General features: G+C 54.4%; 1 protein-coding gene and 1 long non-coding RNA gene across 3 annotated transcripts in view; one reads left to right on the top strand and one right to left on the bottom strand.

The window, feature by feature from the left end:
• Positions 1 to 3,106, top strand: part of LOC127463299 (uncharacterized) — a 136,251-nt gene extending 133,145 nt beyond the window's left edge. The window contains exon 11 of the long non-coding RNA XR_007900766.1: positions 1,479 to 3,106. This is a non-coding gene — a long non-coding RNA (uncharacterized LOC127463299). The remainder of the gene's footprint in view (positions 1 to 1,478) is intronic.
• The window catches only part of WNT7B (Wnt family member 7B), an 85,139-nt gene extending 73,947 nt beyond the window's left edge, over positions 1 to 11,192 (bottom strand). Inside the window, exon 1 of one of the 2 annotated variants that reach the window (XM_051772579.1) lies at positions 11,053 to 11,192. In XM_051772579.1, the coding sequence (XP_051628539.1) occupies positions 11,053 to 11,123 (71 nt within the window). In that variant the 5' untranslated portion in view covers positions 11,124 to 11,192. Of the gene's footprint in view, positions 1 to 4,388; positions 5,090 to 11,052 lie in introns of those variants that run through there. The other variant, XM_051772578.1, reaches the window with a different exon arrangement.
• Between the last annotated feature and the right edge of the window lie 6,322 nt (positions 11,193 to 17,514).

The raw sequence follows: 17,514 nt of genomic DNA, 5'->3' as shown, positions 1-17,514 counted from the left end.
GAATTCCAAATCCTCTTATAGAGGGCTATTATTACAGTACCATGTAAAAGAACAATCTGAGGATCTCAGCTCTCCTCAGGCATAAGACACTGCACAAATAGAGGCTAAGGGAGCAAGCTTGCACTAAAGTCTCAGTTATGAACAAGGCACAAAAGCAGGGAAATGATGGATTTACACCACAGCCCAGTGACTGAGCCAGAGACAATCCTGTTCCCATAACAGCCTTAATCACAGAGGTTGATCCTGCCCTGATCTGACCAGGATGGGAAGAGGGGGCATCCCGACTGTCCCAGCTGGCAGGGAGGCATTGCTGGCATCACTGGTGAGGCTGTGCCCCCTGTCCCCTCACAGGCTGTGCCCCCCAGGGCACGTGGGCTGCCCTCTGCCTGCACTGCTCCCTCCCTCCCTGCACACAAACTCCAGGGACTCTGTCCAGCAGTCCTTTAGGGAATCTTTAGGGCAATCTTTAGGCATGAGCAGTTTCCTGCAGGCATAGGAAAAATATACATTCCTTCTAACCCACCTCCCACAAGCGTGGAGAAGCCATGTTGTAAAGGGTATGGAATTGTAAGGACGTGGGAGCACCAGCAGAACAGATGCAAGATGTGCAGAGGATTTTTATCCCCCTACATTTTCTAACCAGGCAGTAATATCTACTCACCAATATAAATTATTTGTTGTATTATAGTGTTAGAATAGGGATCCACTTTGAAGATTTGTGCTGCTATTCCTACATACACACACACTCTTGGGAGTTATTCCCAATCACTCTATAGCAAATAACTGAATTAGCTGTCTATGTACCAGCAGATAATCCCCCAAATAAGCCTCTTAAGAACCGATTGTCATGTTGCTGGTGAATGCATCCAGCCCCAGAGAACATGAACAGCGAAAGGGGTACACAAATGGAAAATGGACAAGCACCATTGCATTTAGAAGCAGCCAAATATGTGTGTGTGTACAGACACATGCACATTTCAACGTGCATTGCAAGAAATGGTGTCACTATTACATATAATCCTCGGGTTTAGACATTTATACTAACTGCATTGATATTATTAAATGGCAGATTTATACTTTAAATATTTAATTGGATTACCAAAATATGTCCAGTGCATTAAAAGGCATCAATCATCCCACTACCAGCTGTTCAAGCCACAGTGAGTTTCCTTTTTCCCAAAGTCAGGCACTAGTTGCTTCTGTTTGTAAAAATGTTTACAGTGCCCCAGCGGGCCAGAGGTTAGCAGGCTAGCACCCCGAAGAAGATGACTTTATCAGATAGTACATTTACAATATAGAAACCCATTTTATAAAGGAGAGAGTTCTTTAAAATAATTTTGGATGTAGTCTACAGTAACTTAACTTTCTTCACAGCTATTGCACACAAAGCACTGAGGCCCCGATGCCTTCTTCATTTCAGCATTGCTTTTTCCATTCTTATAATCCCATTTCATCACGATAGGATTTTTGCTCTACAGGTTTTGTGGTAGAATAACTGGGCGCGACTGAGCACGGACACCCCGCACTCCATTTGCTCGCCCGCTGCATCTCAGAGTAGTTACGTCTTTATCCCTGAAGGAGCGGCAATGCAGAAGCCGAGGAGTCACTCCCATAGCCGAAAGATGATAGAGATCTCGGGGGAAAATTAACATAACCATTGACAGTCCCTGAGAGCTCACTAAACAGCAGCTTGGGAGGCATCCTCCCCTCGGGAGGGTGAGGGTAGCGGGAACAGACACCGGCAGATAATGCTCGAACAGGCTCTACTATGCTTTAATCTTCAAAAGCTACCATTAGTAAGCCAGAGAAGTATATTTACCCACCAGATAAACACCACAAATGCGCTAGGCTACTCTCCACTGAGCACTGAAATAACTCCTCTTCCCTTTCGCTTCCCAAGGGGAGCGAGGTGCAGCATCCCAGCCCGCGCGGGTCTGCCGCCGCTGCCCCGCTCCGGGGGCCGGGGGGGACACGGGGAGCGGGGCCGGGGGACACACAACGAGCGGGACCGGGGATGACACGGCGGGGAGCGGGGCCGGGGGGGACACAACGAGCGGGGCCGGGGGGCCCGGCAGCGCTGCTTTCTCCCCGGAGAGGCACCGGCTCCGTCCCCCCGGAGTGATGGATGGAGGGAGGTGCGCGTCGCCCTGGGGCTCTGCTTTGTTGGGTTTCACCTCCTGATCCCTTTCCCTTCTGCTCTGCTGGGCTGCAATAGTCACCTCGGCTCCGGCTCCGCGGGTCCAGCTCCGAGTGACCCGCCGCGGAGGGGATGAACTGGGGACGGCCCAGGGGAAGGCGAGAGGGCATTATTTATCCGCCACAACTTCTCATTGTCGCGGGGCAGCGCTCAAAAGATCCCCAGGCAGCTGGCTCAAAATAAAGTAGGCATTGCTTCCCTTGTATTTCCCCTCAACAGTCGCCTTAGTATTATTATTATACTTCTATAGCTTTTGCTATCGGACCTTGTAATTATGTCACACAGCAAGGGAAACCGCCAGCATCCCAGCATCTGGCGTGCGGTTAAAAACTTTTGTTTTAAGATTTGAACTATTTATAGAAGGAAAACTTTGTAGGATAGTAATTTCCTACGGGTTTGAGAAAAATATGGCTACGCTTATATTAAAAGGGTGTATTTATTTATTTATTATGACTTCTTCCTCCTGTCTAAAAAAAAAAAAAAAAAAAAAAAAAAAAGCAAAACCAAAGATAGCACGGCAAGGTTTTTTTTACAAGCTATCGGTCACCTACCCAGTAGACATATCCCTCCCGAGAACAGAAACAGCCTCTGGCTGAATTAAACCTAACGTGCTTCCATAAATCTAAACGCCTTTAAAAATCAGTAGCCAAGACATGTGCATTTCATTAGGAATTAAGAATGCAGAAATAGGCTTTTAGTTTCTTTTTATGCGTGTGTTTATTCCTATTTCTCTCCTGTAGCGGTGGGCTGTGTTTTTTCCACAGCCCACAGAAAATACACACACACACACGCAGAGGAACACACGCACACGAGCTTGCTTATATGCATGTTCTCCCATGCATGCATACAGAGGAAAAAATATTTTTATGCATATATATATATAAATCCACATGCAGCTCAGGTATACGAGCTCAAATTTGCACCCGTCGGGATACGAAAGAATCTGAGGTCGCACGGGGGTGGGAGAGCAGGGAAACCCGTCCGGCCCCGGCAGCCGAGGTGGATGCGGGCCCCGGGATGCCGAGGCGGGTTCCCCATCCCGGCCCGAGGGGAGCCCCTCCGCCGCGGCCCCGGCAGCCCGGCCCGGCCCCGAACCGCCCGCTGCGCTTCCCGGAGCTCCCCCGGGCCCGGGCCCCGCGTCCCGGCACCGGGGGTCTTGCCGTGCCCCGGCGCTGGGGGGATGCTCAAGGGAGGGAAAAGGCTCCCCGGTTTTAAACCGGCTCCTGCGGCCGGGTACCTGCCGCCCCCAGCGCCCCGGTCTCCCCACGGCTGCCCCGTCCGGAGTGCGGGGGAGCAGAGCCCGGGACAGGTCCCCGCAGCCCCTCGGGCTCCGGCTGCAGCCCCAGAAGGGCCCGGCTCCGCTCGGGCCGGCGGGGGACCCGCGCCCGCCGCCCCCGACCCCCAGCGCGGGCACAGGGACCTGCCGGGACCCGCCGCAGCACCACGGCCACGGGCTGTCCGCAGCCCGCACGGCCCGGCCCGGCCGCTCCTTATCCACCGCAACGTTAGATGCAGATATAGATATTAAAAAAAGAGACCGAAATTCCTCGCAGTCCCACCCACCGACTCTCATTTCCCCCACCCCTACCTCCACCCCCTTCCTCACAAGGAAAAGGTCCTGGAGCCAGCCCTGACTGCGGGACTGGGGATCCCTCCGGAGCGAAGGCAGCGGCCGACAGGGCTCCCCGCGGCCGGCCCGGCCCGGCCCGGGCGCTCGCCGCCGGCTGCGGCTCCGCGGGCTCCCGGCGCTCACACGGGCTGCCCCGACGGGCGCCAAGCGATGCCCATCTCCGGTCTGGCAGGAGGAGGAGTCGGGGTCGGAGTCCCCAGGGGAGACGCCGCCGCTCCGTGCCCCGCCGCCCTCCCAGGTGCGCCGCCCCCGCTGCGGGCACGCCGGGCCCGGCCCGGCCGGCGGGGCAGCCCCGCGGTTACCTGGCCGTGCGTCCCTTCCCCGGCGGGCTCCGACCGGCAGCGCCGGCACCGCCACCGGCGCAGCACCTCCTCCTCCTCCTCCTCCTCCTCCGCCGCCACCGCCACCACCACCATCCTCACCGCCACGCACCGCGCGGAGCTGCCGCCCGGGCGGGCTGCTGCCGGCTCCCTCTGCTCGCTCTGCCCTCTGCCCATAGGTAGCTGCTAGCGGGGGCATTGCAAACAGTATTTGGAAAAAAAAAAAATCTGGATCACTTACAGGTAACTCCCACTGGTAAGGATGAGGAAAATCTGAGGGTAATACACTGAGAGTAACACACTGCGAGATGAAAAAAGGATCATGGCTGAATCCCGTTTACACTCTTGGAGTTCGCTTCCTTGGTTATTCCTTTCTGGCCCCCCCTGGTCGTAATTTCCCACCCTTTTTGGTGTCAGCTGTGGCTTGAATCTGAGTTGGAATCCAGTCCCTTGGGCTTGGGGGGGCTTTGTCTGTTTGTTTGTTTGTTTGTTTGTATTGTTGTGTGTAGTATTCCCCTGGTGCTAATGCTGCTCCCTGTGCAGAGTGTGTGCTGGTGCTGCTGCTCTTGCTGCTGCTGCTGCCTCTGGGCTCCTGCCTGTCATGTCTCAGTGGTTGGAAGTTGTTACAGTGGGTTCTCGTGTTGGAATGAGGATGGTTTAAAGGATTTGGATGGCAGAAAGTGCCTCTCTCTCTCTCTCTCCCTCTCTCTGTAACTCTCCTGAGACCCAGGGCTGCCATTGGGCAGTCAGTCACTGCAATCCGCCTACTTTTTTCTCTCCCTCTCCTTTTTTTTTTTTTTTTTTTTTTTTTTAAGGGGAGGATGACAATAGAGAGACACTGATCTAGCCTGGGCTGCAATGAATCCGTGCTCCCTGGCTGAGCTCTCTCCACACGCCTCGCCCCACAGGCGCTCCTCACCCGCTCCACGGAGCATTTTTAACTCTCCCCCGCGCTCGGGGGCTGTAGGCTCCCTGCCCCTGCTGTGGCGCCCTTGGCTCTCCCTGCGAGAGATCCCGAGCGAGCTGGCAGCTCCGAGCTCGGATCACGGTTAACTACTTTATTGTGGGCAATTGCCCCAGTTCTCCCGAAGGATTCCGCCGTCCGTCCAACCTCTGCGGGGGTTTGGCTCTTGTCCCCCCGGTGTTGAAAATTCAGCTTCGGTTTCAGGCGGAACTTTCAAAAAAAAAAAAATATATGTAGTCGTAGCCTGCGTGAGTGAGAAATAGCCATGCACACTCGCAGCTTCCTGGCGAGGTTGGGTTTCGCAGGAGAGCAGGGAAGGGGAAGGACTGGTCTGGAATAGCCGGTGTAGGGGGGCGAGCGGGGGGCGTCTGCCGGCGGCTCCTGGCTCCCCACACCTCGCCGCTCCTGCAGGAAGAGCTGTCGGCTCCTCTCTCCCCTCTCCCTCGCTCCTTCCCCCGAAGTTGCCAGTCCGCAGAGACGTTCCCCGGCAGGTTAGTTGCCTCTCCCGCGCGTTCCCCCCGAGCCGAGCGGCTCCTGCCCCTCGGCACCGGGATGCTCGACCCTTCCCGCTCCGGAGGGCAGGACCCCTTCGCCCCGCGCAGCCCCAGTCGTGCAGGAGACAGTCGTGCCGCTTTTCCTCTTTGCCTCCTTGGCCGTCTGTCCTTTTTCTCCCAAGGGCTTAGTGCCACGGTGCAGTACGTGCGCTGCGGATGCCGGGCTGGGGTTCGGAAACGAACCCCGAAAAGAGAAACGGGCACTGCAGAGACTTTAACACAAATGCAGCCGAAATGAGCAAGAACCAGGCTCCGAAGTCTTCTGAGTCTGCAAATGTTCGTCTCAGGTTAATTGCCTACTGACTGAAGGAGATCTCTTGGCTAAGAGCTCTCCCAAACACCCTGGGAACACCTCCTCCAGTTAACCAGTCCCAGCACATGGGCGCAGCTGTCTCCGCGACACAACGAAATATTCCTTCAGACGGAATGGGAATTGCAGAACTGGTGCAAAAACGTCGTATGCCGCCCGATATGCGGTAAAAATCTTCTCGAGGTTTGGTTGCTCTAACCACTTTCACCTTCAAGTTCAGCACAGACGCCGAGGCAGTCAACGTCCTTTCGAGAAACGCTGATCTCGATTAACAAGAGACAGAAGCTTAAGCCCTTCAACGATTATTTACATCCCAGAATCGTCTTATTCAAAATTACTTAAGATTTTTAAATGGTCGTATTTATACTTCCGTAAGTGTGTGTGTGCGGCGCATACACAGCAGGAGACACAGCGACGTGTGTCCCGCTCCCCTCTGTGACCCGCGGGCTGTGCCTGGGACAGCTGTGCTGAACGTGGAGCAGAACGAGCAGCCACCCTGGACATTTTATCTCTAGCGTTTGTTCCGCCTCGAACATACACTTTAAATGTGCGATGGCTTTTAAAGATGTGCCATGGGGACAGAAGAAGGGGGAAAATGAATTGTAAAAATGCTGGCGCTGGAAAACTGCGAACTGGTGTTGGCAGAGTTTGACCCAGTCCAGCTGAAACGAAGACGGATAGCCGATTTCCACAGGTTTTGGATCGAAGATGACTTTATCCAGAGCTCAGTTTTGTAGAGGGAGAAAAGTCGTATAAAGAAACCAAATCGTGCCGTTTCTGTTCGAGGAGTTATTTTTTATTCTAAAACTACGGGCCGGTTATTATGTCCAAAAATTAATGATGATGATGGTGAGAATAACCGGCTGAATTCCATCCAAATGGTTTCTATACATATGTCAGACGGGGATAGCGAGATAACACTTGTTTTATTGATTGAAGACGAAAATATTCCCTTCAATTAAATTATGTCATACTGGAAGAGAAGTATTGTCGATAAAACCCAATATGGGCACTTCAGTATCTGTCGTTCCTTCTGCCATAAACAGGTGTATTTTGGACAAAACGGGGCAGAATGGCACTGAAATGGTTGCCGACATCAGAGTCGGGCAGATGAAACAGAGAAGGCACGAATGAACTATTTGGTTGTGGGGTTGTGGGGTTTTTATTAATTCTCTATTCCCAGCCGCGGTTCCTTTCTTGCTCCAAGCCTGAGGAGAGTCCAGCAGAAGGGCACGTTGGAAGCCGGGAAGGGCTTGAAAGGTGCGCCCGGCGGGCAAAACACCGGGGTCCTTTCTGGGCAGCACCGGGTGTTTCTGGTATCCCACCGGGCTGCAGGTCCAGTTCCGGGGGAAAGCAGGGAACGGAGAGTCCCCAAAGGAGCGGGTGTCGGGCCGGCGGGGAGGGCAGGGAAGGCGGCGGCACCGCGGTGGGTGCCCGTGGCGGGGCCGGGGAGCAGGAAGGGGCCGATCCCGCGGGGTCGCTCCCGGGGCCTCGCCGCTGCTCCCGGCGCTCCACGTGCTGCCGCCGTCGAGGCCGCGCCCCGGCCGCTCCTGCCGAGGGCAGGGGGTGCTCCCCGCGGCCGGACAGCCCCGGGGACGGCCAGGGCGGCGGCATTTCGTTGGCCTTTTGCTGCGAACGCCGCAAAGCCGTGGCGAGCTCCGCTGTAAGGGAGGAGAGAGGTCCCGTTCTTGCCGCAGCGTCCCTGGGAGTGCCGAGGCGGAGTGGAGCGCTCCGGCCGCCCCAGGGTGGGCTGAGTGTCCTCGCCCGCAGCCTTGTGAGCCCCCAGCCCCGTCCCCGCCGCCCCCAGAAGGGCTGCCGGCACCTTTCGTTGCTGCCTTGGGCAGCGTCAGCTCCCGCCGCCCGTGTCCCTCTGACCGCACCGTGACCTCCTCCCCGCTCCCCTTGGCGCTGTCCGGCTGTCGCCCTTCTTTCCTTCCAGAATAAAGAGGGAAAAGGTGGTGTTTGCCCCAACTCCCTGATCCGGGTATTACCCGCGACTCCATCTTCCCGAAGATCACATCACTTATCCCAGAGCATCCGCTGTGATTTGTATCTGCGGTACTTCTGTGATGTCTAGTTTCTGATGTATTTTTTAAATAAACGGGAGCCGAATGCTCTGCGATCTCGGCAGGAAACATTCCTGTTTCAATCCTGCCGAGGTCAATATTTGATGTGACCTGTTTTCGCGGGGGGTTACGAGGAGTCAGCAGAGCTGCAGAAACTTTAAGCTTCTATGCCTAGACAAAAACGTCATCGACAGAAATATCAAGGGATGCTTCACCTCACTCCTGTTTCTCCAGCGAACTAGGGGATAAGAAAAAGAAACGAGAACAGGGGGAATTTCCTGAGAGGAATGACTACCTGAGTGGGACCTTGCCCTCCGCTCCTAACTGGACACAGCGGCTTCTTTATGGGACTCTGCCGTGTCGCCCCGCCCCGCCCAACAGCTTATGTATTGCGTTATTTTCTCTCTCCTCGGTGTCATGTTTGACACCGAAAGGGGAGCTTCTAGCACGTTTTATTAAGACACGAACACGTGCTCAGCAGCAAGCAAAACCTAAAAAAGCCTGCCAAGCCTTCCCTCCTTGCCGTGGCTGACACGGCGCTCTCCTTCCCGCTGAAAACCAATCGAATGCTCTGGAAGACAGAATGCTTTTTATCTGCCTTCATCTTCCCCTTTTCAATGCAAAGAGCTCACCAGAAAAGGCATCATTACACTCCAAGGATATGGTTTCAACAAAATGGTAGTTCCAGTGGCTGATGAAAGAGGAAATAATTGCAGCCCACATGCCTAGCCTAGAAGTAGCCCTGGATCTCAGAGCAAATTTCTCTCCTATTGTTCAGAGAAAGTGAAGTATCCTCATCGCCTTACAGGCATGGTGATGAATCTGATAGGGTTTCTGCAAGGGCTTTTACTGTTCCTGCTGTCCGCTCGGTTTCACTTCCAGGCTCAGTCCAGCAGCATTCCTGTGAGTTTTGCTCTGAATCCCCTTCTAATATAGCCACAATCAGTTTCGAAAAGAGATCTGCCTTCCAGGCTGTAACATGTGCCCAGTCCTCTGTTCCCTTTCACCGCAGCGAAAGTGAATAGCAATATCATTGCCCTTATTTTGCAAAGTGTTGTCTTTGAGCTCGCCTGCAGCTCTGTGAGGAGTGTGCTGTAGAAAGTCCTCCAGCTATTGGAGTAGATGGAGTACCCCGTCGTCGCTTCATTTACGGATACACAGCCTCAGCGAATTCACTTCTCATCTAAACCCCCGGCAATCCGAGACCGGAGGACGACAGAGCCCATCACCGCCGACCACGGCTACGACAAAGGGCGGCGCAGGTACTTGGCCCTGCAGAGGTTCGAGCACGGGAAACACCTCCTGTCTCCAGCAGGCAGGATTTGGAGATACCCCCGGCCGGGTTTGTGCTCCGGCCGAGGCAGAGGCGGACGCGGGTTCCCCGCGGGAAGGGCGGGGGAAGGCGGAGAGCGTCCCCCGCGCCCGCCCCGCACCCGCGCATCCTCCGCCGGCCACCGCGGCGGCACTGCGGGGGCGGGCCGAGAGCCCTGCCAAAAACACCTGAACGAGCAAACGCGCCGAGGGGTGGATGCGAGCCGGCTGCTGCCCGCCGAGCAACCTGCTGGGGACGCCCCGGGGCGGCCGCGGGTCTCGCCGGGCCCCGCACACGGGACAGCCCTGCCCCGCCAGGCTGGGGGAGCTCCCGCGGGGGCACCGAGCCTGCCTGGGCAGCGCCGCTCCCCTGCTCGCCCCCGAGGAGCCTGGTTCACTCCTTCCCCCCACCTCGGTCCCACGTTTAACCTTATTCCCCGGCTCTGGAGAGGATCTCGCAGACTCCCTCCCGCCAGCCCCCTCCTGCCGCTGCCCGGGCCGCCGCCAGCGGGCACGGGGCTGTCCCATCGTGCCCGGAGCAGCGCCCGCGGCGCCGGCGGGGCCCGGCGGGCAGGGCCAGGCCGCTCCCCGCTCCCCATCCCCGCTGCCCTCCTGCTCCGCCGCGGGACGGGTGCTGAGCCGCGCTGACGGCCGGCCTGCCCGTCCCTCCGGGGCATTGCCCCCGCTCCCCCGCCTCTGGGGGCTGCCCTTTGGCTCCCCCCTCCTCTTCCCCGTATTGATTTCAAGGTGGGAAGCGAGCAGTTTTGGATTGCAACTCACCTTATGCATTCTTGATCATTAAAAAAAAAAAAAATCCCTCAGCTATGCAAAGACAGGATCTTTAAAGAGTTTGTAGTTCGACAGGTAAGGACTCGGCTGGGGCTCAGGAATGTGGAAATTCAACTCAAGTCAGCCTACTGCGACGAGCAATATTAATAAGGGCATACAGGCACCGGGGGGAGAGGCAGAGGGAGAGAGGGCGAAACTTGGCAACTGAAATAACCGCGTGCTCTCGATCGCGGCGATCAAACACCGAGGAGCAAACAGAGGGCTCCCCGGAGCCCCCGCCGCCCCCGGGGCCCCGGGCCGAGCCCTCCGGCCGAGCCCGCCTGCCTTCCCGGGCGCTCCGGCGCGGAGGCAGCCAGACCAGTTGTCAAGTTAATTTCAACACGTCCGTGTGATGGATAGAAACGCAAATTGTGTCTAGGCCTGCATAAACCAAATCCCTGAGCGCAGGTTCAGAGCAGGGATTCCCCTCCTCCCGCCCCTTTCGCCTCTGTAATACCTCAGCTCCGCTCTATTGTCCCAGCAGCAGCGCCTGAGTTAACTCTGTCAGGCTGCCTTTTCTTTTTTTTTTTTTTTCCTCTGAGGGTACTGTACGCCAGAGATAATATTTAAGTTCGCTTAAGCAGTACAAAATAAAAGAATCCGTCATCACCCGCGAGCGGCTCCCTGCAGGCTCGGCGCGGCCGGAGCGCTCCTGCGCCGCCGGGCATCGCCCGCCGCGCTGCCCGCACCGGGGACACCCACGGCCGTGCTCGGGGGGCTGCCTGCACACCCGGGGGGCGGAGAGACAAACAGTCACCTCTTTTCTTTGCCTTTTTCTTTTTTTTTTTTTTTCCCTTTGCGATATTTCGCTCACGGCTCCGCACTAACGTGACCCAAAAAGCCGAGGAGATTTGTCGTGCACGAGGACTTACCCTAATTTGACATAGATGACTCCAAAGCATAGAAACACGTAGAAAATCCACTTCCGAAAGTTTCTGTGCATGATCTAGAAAATGGACTGAGCCATAAAAATTGCACAAAAAGCCGAACTGATCTTGTCGATTAAATCCCAGTCAAGAACATTGCTGAAGCTACCCAGGAGCAAAGCCGGCCGAGCTGTAAAAAATCAACTCCGCGCAGATAGGCAGCTCTTCCCAGAGCCATGGTGACCGAAACCGGCTTCGATATTAAAGCTAAAGAGGAAGAAAAAATAGAAAGGGCTGCTCAAAACGGTAAAACAAAAACCCAAGACAGACAGTCTGAGGGAGAGAATGAGCAAGCACTGATCTTGATCAACTGCCTCATAGAGCCCTGAAGTTCAATCTGTTTTTACTTGTTCTGACTTCCCCAGGTAACACTACGTATCTTGCAATCTATGGCTCCAGGTAGGAGGATCTCTCCTCTCTCTCTTTCTCTCTCTCTCTCTCTCTCTCTCTCTCTCTCTCTCTCTCTCTCTCTCTCTCCCGCTCTTCCCCCCACCCCGTATGTGTCAGGATCTAATACATATCTTATCTGTCTGTGTGCGTGTGCGAGTTGTGCGTGTGTTTGTGTTTCAAAAAGCATGTCCTTAAGCAGAAGTTGTTGGGGAAAACACATGAAACGTATCCAATAAGGGAAATAAAGGACTCGTCCTCTCAAACCGAAGCATTTTTTCATTTCCTCTAGTATAGCAGCGCGGCTGGATTTGCAATGTACGGACTTCGCAGAAGAGACTTGAACTTTTTTTTCTCCTTTTTCTAGTCAAACAGAGGCAGGCGTTAATCCCCGCTTGCTTACAGCTCTGTATGCTAAAAGGCAACGGGTGTGCATGTGTCCAGACTATTGCTCTTCGACCATCCGACTCTGCTGGACACAAACGCCTGTCACTAAATCTGATTTTTTTTCCCGCAGTAAGAAAACATTCCTCCTCCTTTAAGAAACAGATACACTTGGCTTTTAACACGAATTTAGGATATTCAGTTTGCTGCTCTTAGGGAGATTAATCGGTGAGACAAAACTTCACTTTGCGTTCAGACACTAAGAGAAGCAAAGCTTCCTTTTCTTTCTGTCTTTTTTTTCCCCCCTTACTTTTCTTTCTCTCTGTCTTTTCTTTCTTTCTTTCATTCTTCCTCACTGATTTCTGAGCCGCTCAGTTTATTCTCGCATTCTGTGGAATTATCAGTTCCAGTCTACTACACAATGTGTGCCTGTCCGGAGGCAGAGATCTGCGTGCATATGCATGCTTAAATAGCACTCCGGTACAAGTCTGTGGGCTGTGGGGAGTTGGTTCCACAGAGACGGATAAACCCGTGCACCTCTGCCCTCTCCTACACGCACATTCATATACGTGTAGCAACAGTCAGCACAGATGGCTCTAGGCATCTCTCAAAGAGAATCGGCTGAACACACACCAGGAAAGGCTGAAAGGAAAGCAGGCAGTGACAAGCAAGCAAAAGAGGCTGAACGCAAAAGTTCATCGTAAAGTATCTATCCTGACGGAGAAAACAAAGGATTTTTTAAAGGCCAGCCAGATTGCCGGGGTTGAAGAGGTGCAGTGTGAAATCGCAGGTCACTTTTAGGTGTCTCCCACAGTCAAGGCTGCCCGCACCTTGCCCTCACCCACCCAGCTCCCCAAAACAGGCTCCTCTCCAGGCATCGCTCGGAGCCCCCCGGGAAGGGGAAGGGGAAGGGGGAGCGAAGCGGGACGGAGAAGGGCCGTGCTGGGGAAGGGGGCTCACGCCGAGTGCCTCGGCAGGGACGAAGGCGGCCGAGCCTGCCCACCCTACCACCGGCTCCGCTCCCTCGGTTTGGCTCTGCCTTTCCCTCCGCATTCCTCAGTTTTATTCTTTAATAATCAACGCTCCGGCTCTCGCAAGCAGCCAGCCCTCCTCCAGACGTTCGCCTACACTGTCCTCAATGCTCAACTACGGACAATTTATCTTAAAAAAACGCCGAATCTTCCCTTCGCACTCATAACTTTATCTTGTTCTCCATCCCCACCTCTTTTCAAGGACTTTTTTTATAAGATGAGGCCATGTTTCACGGAATCACAAGAATCTTAGGCCAGTGGTATGATTATTGGGGCTGTCCTGTGCAGGGCCAGGAATTGGACTTCGATGATCCTCGTGGGTCCCTTCTAAGCCCAAATATCCAGTGATTCTATGTTTTTGCAGAACCATGTCTCCAGGAGCCTCATAACTACCCGCAGCTGCCTCACAAACTCTTCGACCAACACCCGGAGGGTATTTAAGATGCAGCCCCACCACCACCCGCCGTCTCCTCCTCCGCTCTTTTTGCCGGTGCTTGAAGCCTTTTGGAGGCCAAGTGTCGTGTGTCCCCCGGGAGCCGCGGGGGTGCGGCGGGGGAGGCGCGGGGTGAGCAAAGACCTTCCCTGCGGCCCGGCCGGCACCGGGGGCGGCGGCGGGGCTGTGCCCCGGGGCCGTGCCCGAGGATGTGCCCGGGGACGTGCCCGGGATGTGCCCAAGGATGTGCCCCGGGAATGTGTCCCGGGGATGTGCCCAAGGATGTGTCTCGAGGATGTGTCCCCAGGACGTGCCCCGGGGGTGCGCCCGAGGATGTGTCCCGGGGATGTGCCCCGGGGATGTGCCCCAGGGATGTCCCAGAGGATGTGCCCCGGGAATGTGCCCCGGGGCTGTGCCCGAGGATGTGCCCTGGCTCCGCGGAGGCGGCGCGGCCCGGGCCGGGCGGGGAGCGGGTGCGGGCGGCCCGGGCCGGTCCCGCGGGGTCACAGCGACCCCCGGTGGCACGGCCGGGCAGGGCGGGGACACGGCGGGGACCGGGGGAGCGGGGGCGCGGGGGGTGCCGGTGCTGCCGCCGGGCTGGGACTCGCTCGGGAGCCCCGGCAGGAACCGGAACGTGCGGAGCGGCCCCGCCGCGGCTCCTGGCCACGGGAACGCAGCCCCTCGAGCTCCTGGCCACGGGAACGCAGCCCCTCGGGCTCCTGGCCACGGGAACGCAGCCCCTCGGGCTCCTGGCCACGGGAACGCAGCCCCTGGGGCTCCTGGCCACGGGAACGCAGCCCCTGGGGCTCCTGGCCACGGGAACGCAGCCCCTGGGGCTCCTGGCCACGGGAACGCAGCCCCTGGGGCTCCTGGCCATGGGAACACAGCCCCCCGGGCTGCCCGGCGCTGCCTCCCTGTCCCTTGCCCCCGGGCGCGGGTGCGGAGCGAGGCCGTGTGCAGGAACCGGGCATCCCCGGGCAGGGGGAGCAGGAGCAGGAGTGAGGGGCTCAGCATCACGACTGGTCGTTGATACGGCTCTTCTCTGCAGACCTCTGGCAGCTGTCGGCCTGTTTTCTCCCAAACTCCGTGGCAGTGGAACTGCAGCTCAGAGTGCCTCCGTCTCCTCAGTGACTGCATGCTCGCCATCAGCCTGGCGTGTCCCGCTCGCTTCTGCAAACAAGTGAGTATTCCCCATGTTCTCATGCAAACCCAAGAATTTTCAACAACAGAAACCAAACTAAATTGTGCCTAAACTGTGTTGGAGACAGATGGCAAAATCTTTCCATATTTTTGGTCCTTAGTCCACTGTCGTCTTCAGCTAATTGATTTGAGGATAATGGACTGAGGGAATACGATAGCTTTTCTTCCCTTCAAATATCAGTTTAACTACTCCTGAAAGCTTAAGCTGAGGATAAGAAGATTTCATGAAGCTTAATAACTCTGCAACTTAAGAAAAAACTCCAGACCTGTAGAATATCAGAATGGGTAATTATCACATTAGCATTCAGAAATTCACGTAGTTACTATATAGCCAAATATGTAAATCTTGTTGAATTAGTTAAACAAATAGCACCTTAGCAATGCTAACAGTCTTCCTGGACTTAAGGTAATAATCATAAATGCAAAAGCATTGGTAGATGTGGGGTTGAAACCATTTGCTGAATGCTCTTCTAGGGCACAATTATTATTTATTCCTCATCCAGAATAATTGGCATGGCAGGTGATACAGTCGACTGAAAACTCAGTAATTCATTTTCCCACCCACTGACCTTCTGCTACCAAAGCTTATATTCACCTGCAGAAGGAAAGGCCATCTATGCTGCCTGGTCCCCACACCTCCCCACGGCCTTTTGATAAAGTGGCTCCTGTGGTAAAATATTTCAAAGTCCTGCCAGGCTTCATCTTTCCCAATCCATCACAAATGTATTTACCCCCACTCCAACTGGAGAGGCTTTTCCTGCTCCTAGGGAGGAGAATCCCAGTGCCCTCCAGAAGTCAGTGGGCAGGCTGTGACTGCCAGCTGAGTCAGCAGGAGGTGCCTCCCAGGCGTGTGGTGCTCGAGGGCAGCTGACAGCCCGTCAGGCTCTCACAGACCGAGGATGACAGGAACGAGATTCACTGGCCAAGGCGTGGGCCTCGTTTATTCCAGGCTTTGCCACGAGGGACACGGTGCTGTGTCTGACCTGGGGCTTGTAGGGGTTCCCAGCCAGGGAACTGTGCCCGAGCGGGAGGAGCAACCCCCCAGTATAAGAACAGCATGAGGCCCACACGGCTCTGCAGAGGGAAGGATGAGCGAGCAGTGCCAAGGGAAAGGAATGTCAAACTGCTGGTCACAGCTCACATCATCTTCCCTGGAGGTTATTTCCTAGGATAGTGTTCAAAATCAGCAAACCCCATGAAATTTCTGGGGAATGCAGACAAGAGAGACAATTCCTTTGTGACAGGCCACTTTACATGCCTTTCTCTTCTTTCTGTACCACCCAGATCAGCCACAGAAAACTAGTGGGCCAGGAGCTCAGCTTGGATGATCCTTGCAGGTCCCTTCCAGTTCAGGATACGCTGTGATTCTATGTGTGCTTGTTTCAGGTCCCAAAGGCTGAACTACAAGACAAATCCAGCTGCAATTATCCCAGCCAGCCACTCTCTGGCACTGTTGCTCCACGCAGTTGCAGATGGAGGCCCCATCTAACACTAAGAAAATACATGTGTGAGAACGTTCCTTAGGGGAAACATCCAGAGCATATGAGGTTGAAAAAGAAAGAGAGGAAAAGAACTAAAAGAAGGTGCATATAAAGACAGGTATCTTGCAGCTGATCAGGATCTTACACACAAATCACACGTTCTTTACAACTGTGTATGTTAAGTATATGCACTTACTCTAATATTCAGAATTTATGTTATCAGGCCTTCACATGTGAAGTCTTTCCCTAAATTACCCTCTCTCATTTACCCACATGCTATCTAGGCCTAAGATGTCTCTTCTTTCTGAGACACTACCAAACCCACCCTCTGATGCTCATTCTGTGATTCCTCAGTTAAAAAGGAAAACGACTCAGTAATACCTTATGGTTGCAAAAAAAGTTAAATGCTCTGAATAAACTGGCATGTTGTATGTACTTGTTGTATGTGAGTGATCCTTTCACCCTCTGCAGCAGGAGGGAGTCCAGACTGATGGCTGAACTTGTCTTCCAGGCAGTGTACTTCAAGAAGGATAGAGATCAACTGGAGATGACCCAGAGCTGAACAATAGGAAGATGATGCCATAGACCAACAGAAAACATGATCCATGGAGAAAGGTTTGTTCCTTCCCAGGGAAATTGCATGGCTGTAGATTTCAAACACAACTCAGGAATTACTGTTTGCATCACAGGGACAAACAAACCTTGCAGTCTCACTAAGGTGAGCAGCACATTTGCCTTGGTTCAGACAGTGAGATGCACAGAGCACAGGGCACCAGGGCAGCATGCCAGTGTGGGCAAGGCCAGAGTGGCCACAGTGCCACAGTTGGGGATGAGACTGTCAGCAGGGAGCGTGGCACTCTGTCACTGCTTCTGCCAAGGGAAGATTGCTTCCTTGCAGAATCGTGAGAGAAACCTTCCTACCTTTTAACTGCCAAACAGAAAACTCTACCAGGCCCTGCCGTAGGTTTTCCACCGCTGCAGCTGTGCCCTGATTTTAGATGCTGGCTTCAGCCCTATCATTTGTGGTGAGATTGTGAGTCTAGATTTGCAGGGTCCTTCCATCTGTCAGTATATCACTGGTGATACAGCTTAATCATGTGAATCTTCTTTAGCACTTCGACTTATTGCTTTTAAAAGTATCAATCATAATCCCTCCGACAAACCCTTAAATGTGTTTTTGTCATCAGAAGAGACACACGCCTCTGGGACTGCCCCGGGGCCAGATCAGCATCATTGTGAAAATCTTGTAACTTCATTGATCGCATGTACAAAAATCTTGTCATTTCACTCATTGCAAAAATCCAGCCAACAACTCTGCTCTTCTTTCTTTCTGATTTCTAAACTACATTTACCAGAAATCTCAAGCCTAGAGTCAAAGTGCACATCTGTGTCTTGCTATCTGGTTCAGTCTCCTGTTAGAGGAACATACTAAAAAGCAAACAGTAAGTGCAGAAAACAATTTAATATCATCTTTTTTTCCTCTCATGTCAAG

Source organism: Manacus candei, unplaced genomic scaffold (assembly GCF_025592945.1).
Source record: "Manacus candei isolate 608988 ecotype Guabito, Panama unplaced genomic scaffold, ASM2559294v1 h1tg000153l, whole genome shotgun sequence".
Lineage (NCBI taxonomy): Eukaryota > Metazoa > Chordata > Aves > Passeriformes > Pipridae > Manacus > Manacus candei.
The sequence above is the reverse complement of the archived record's forward strand: the minus strand, read 5'-3'. Positions and strand labels throughout refer to the sequence as shown.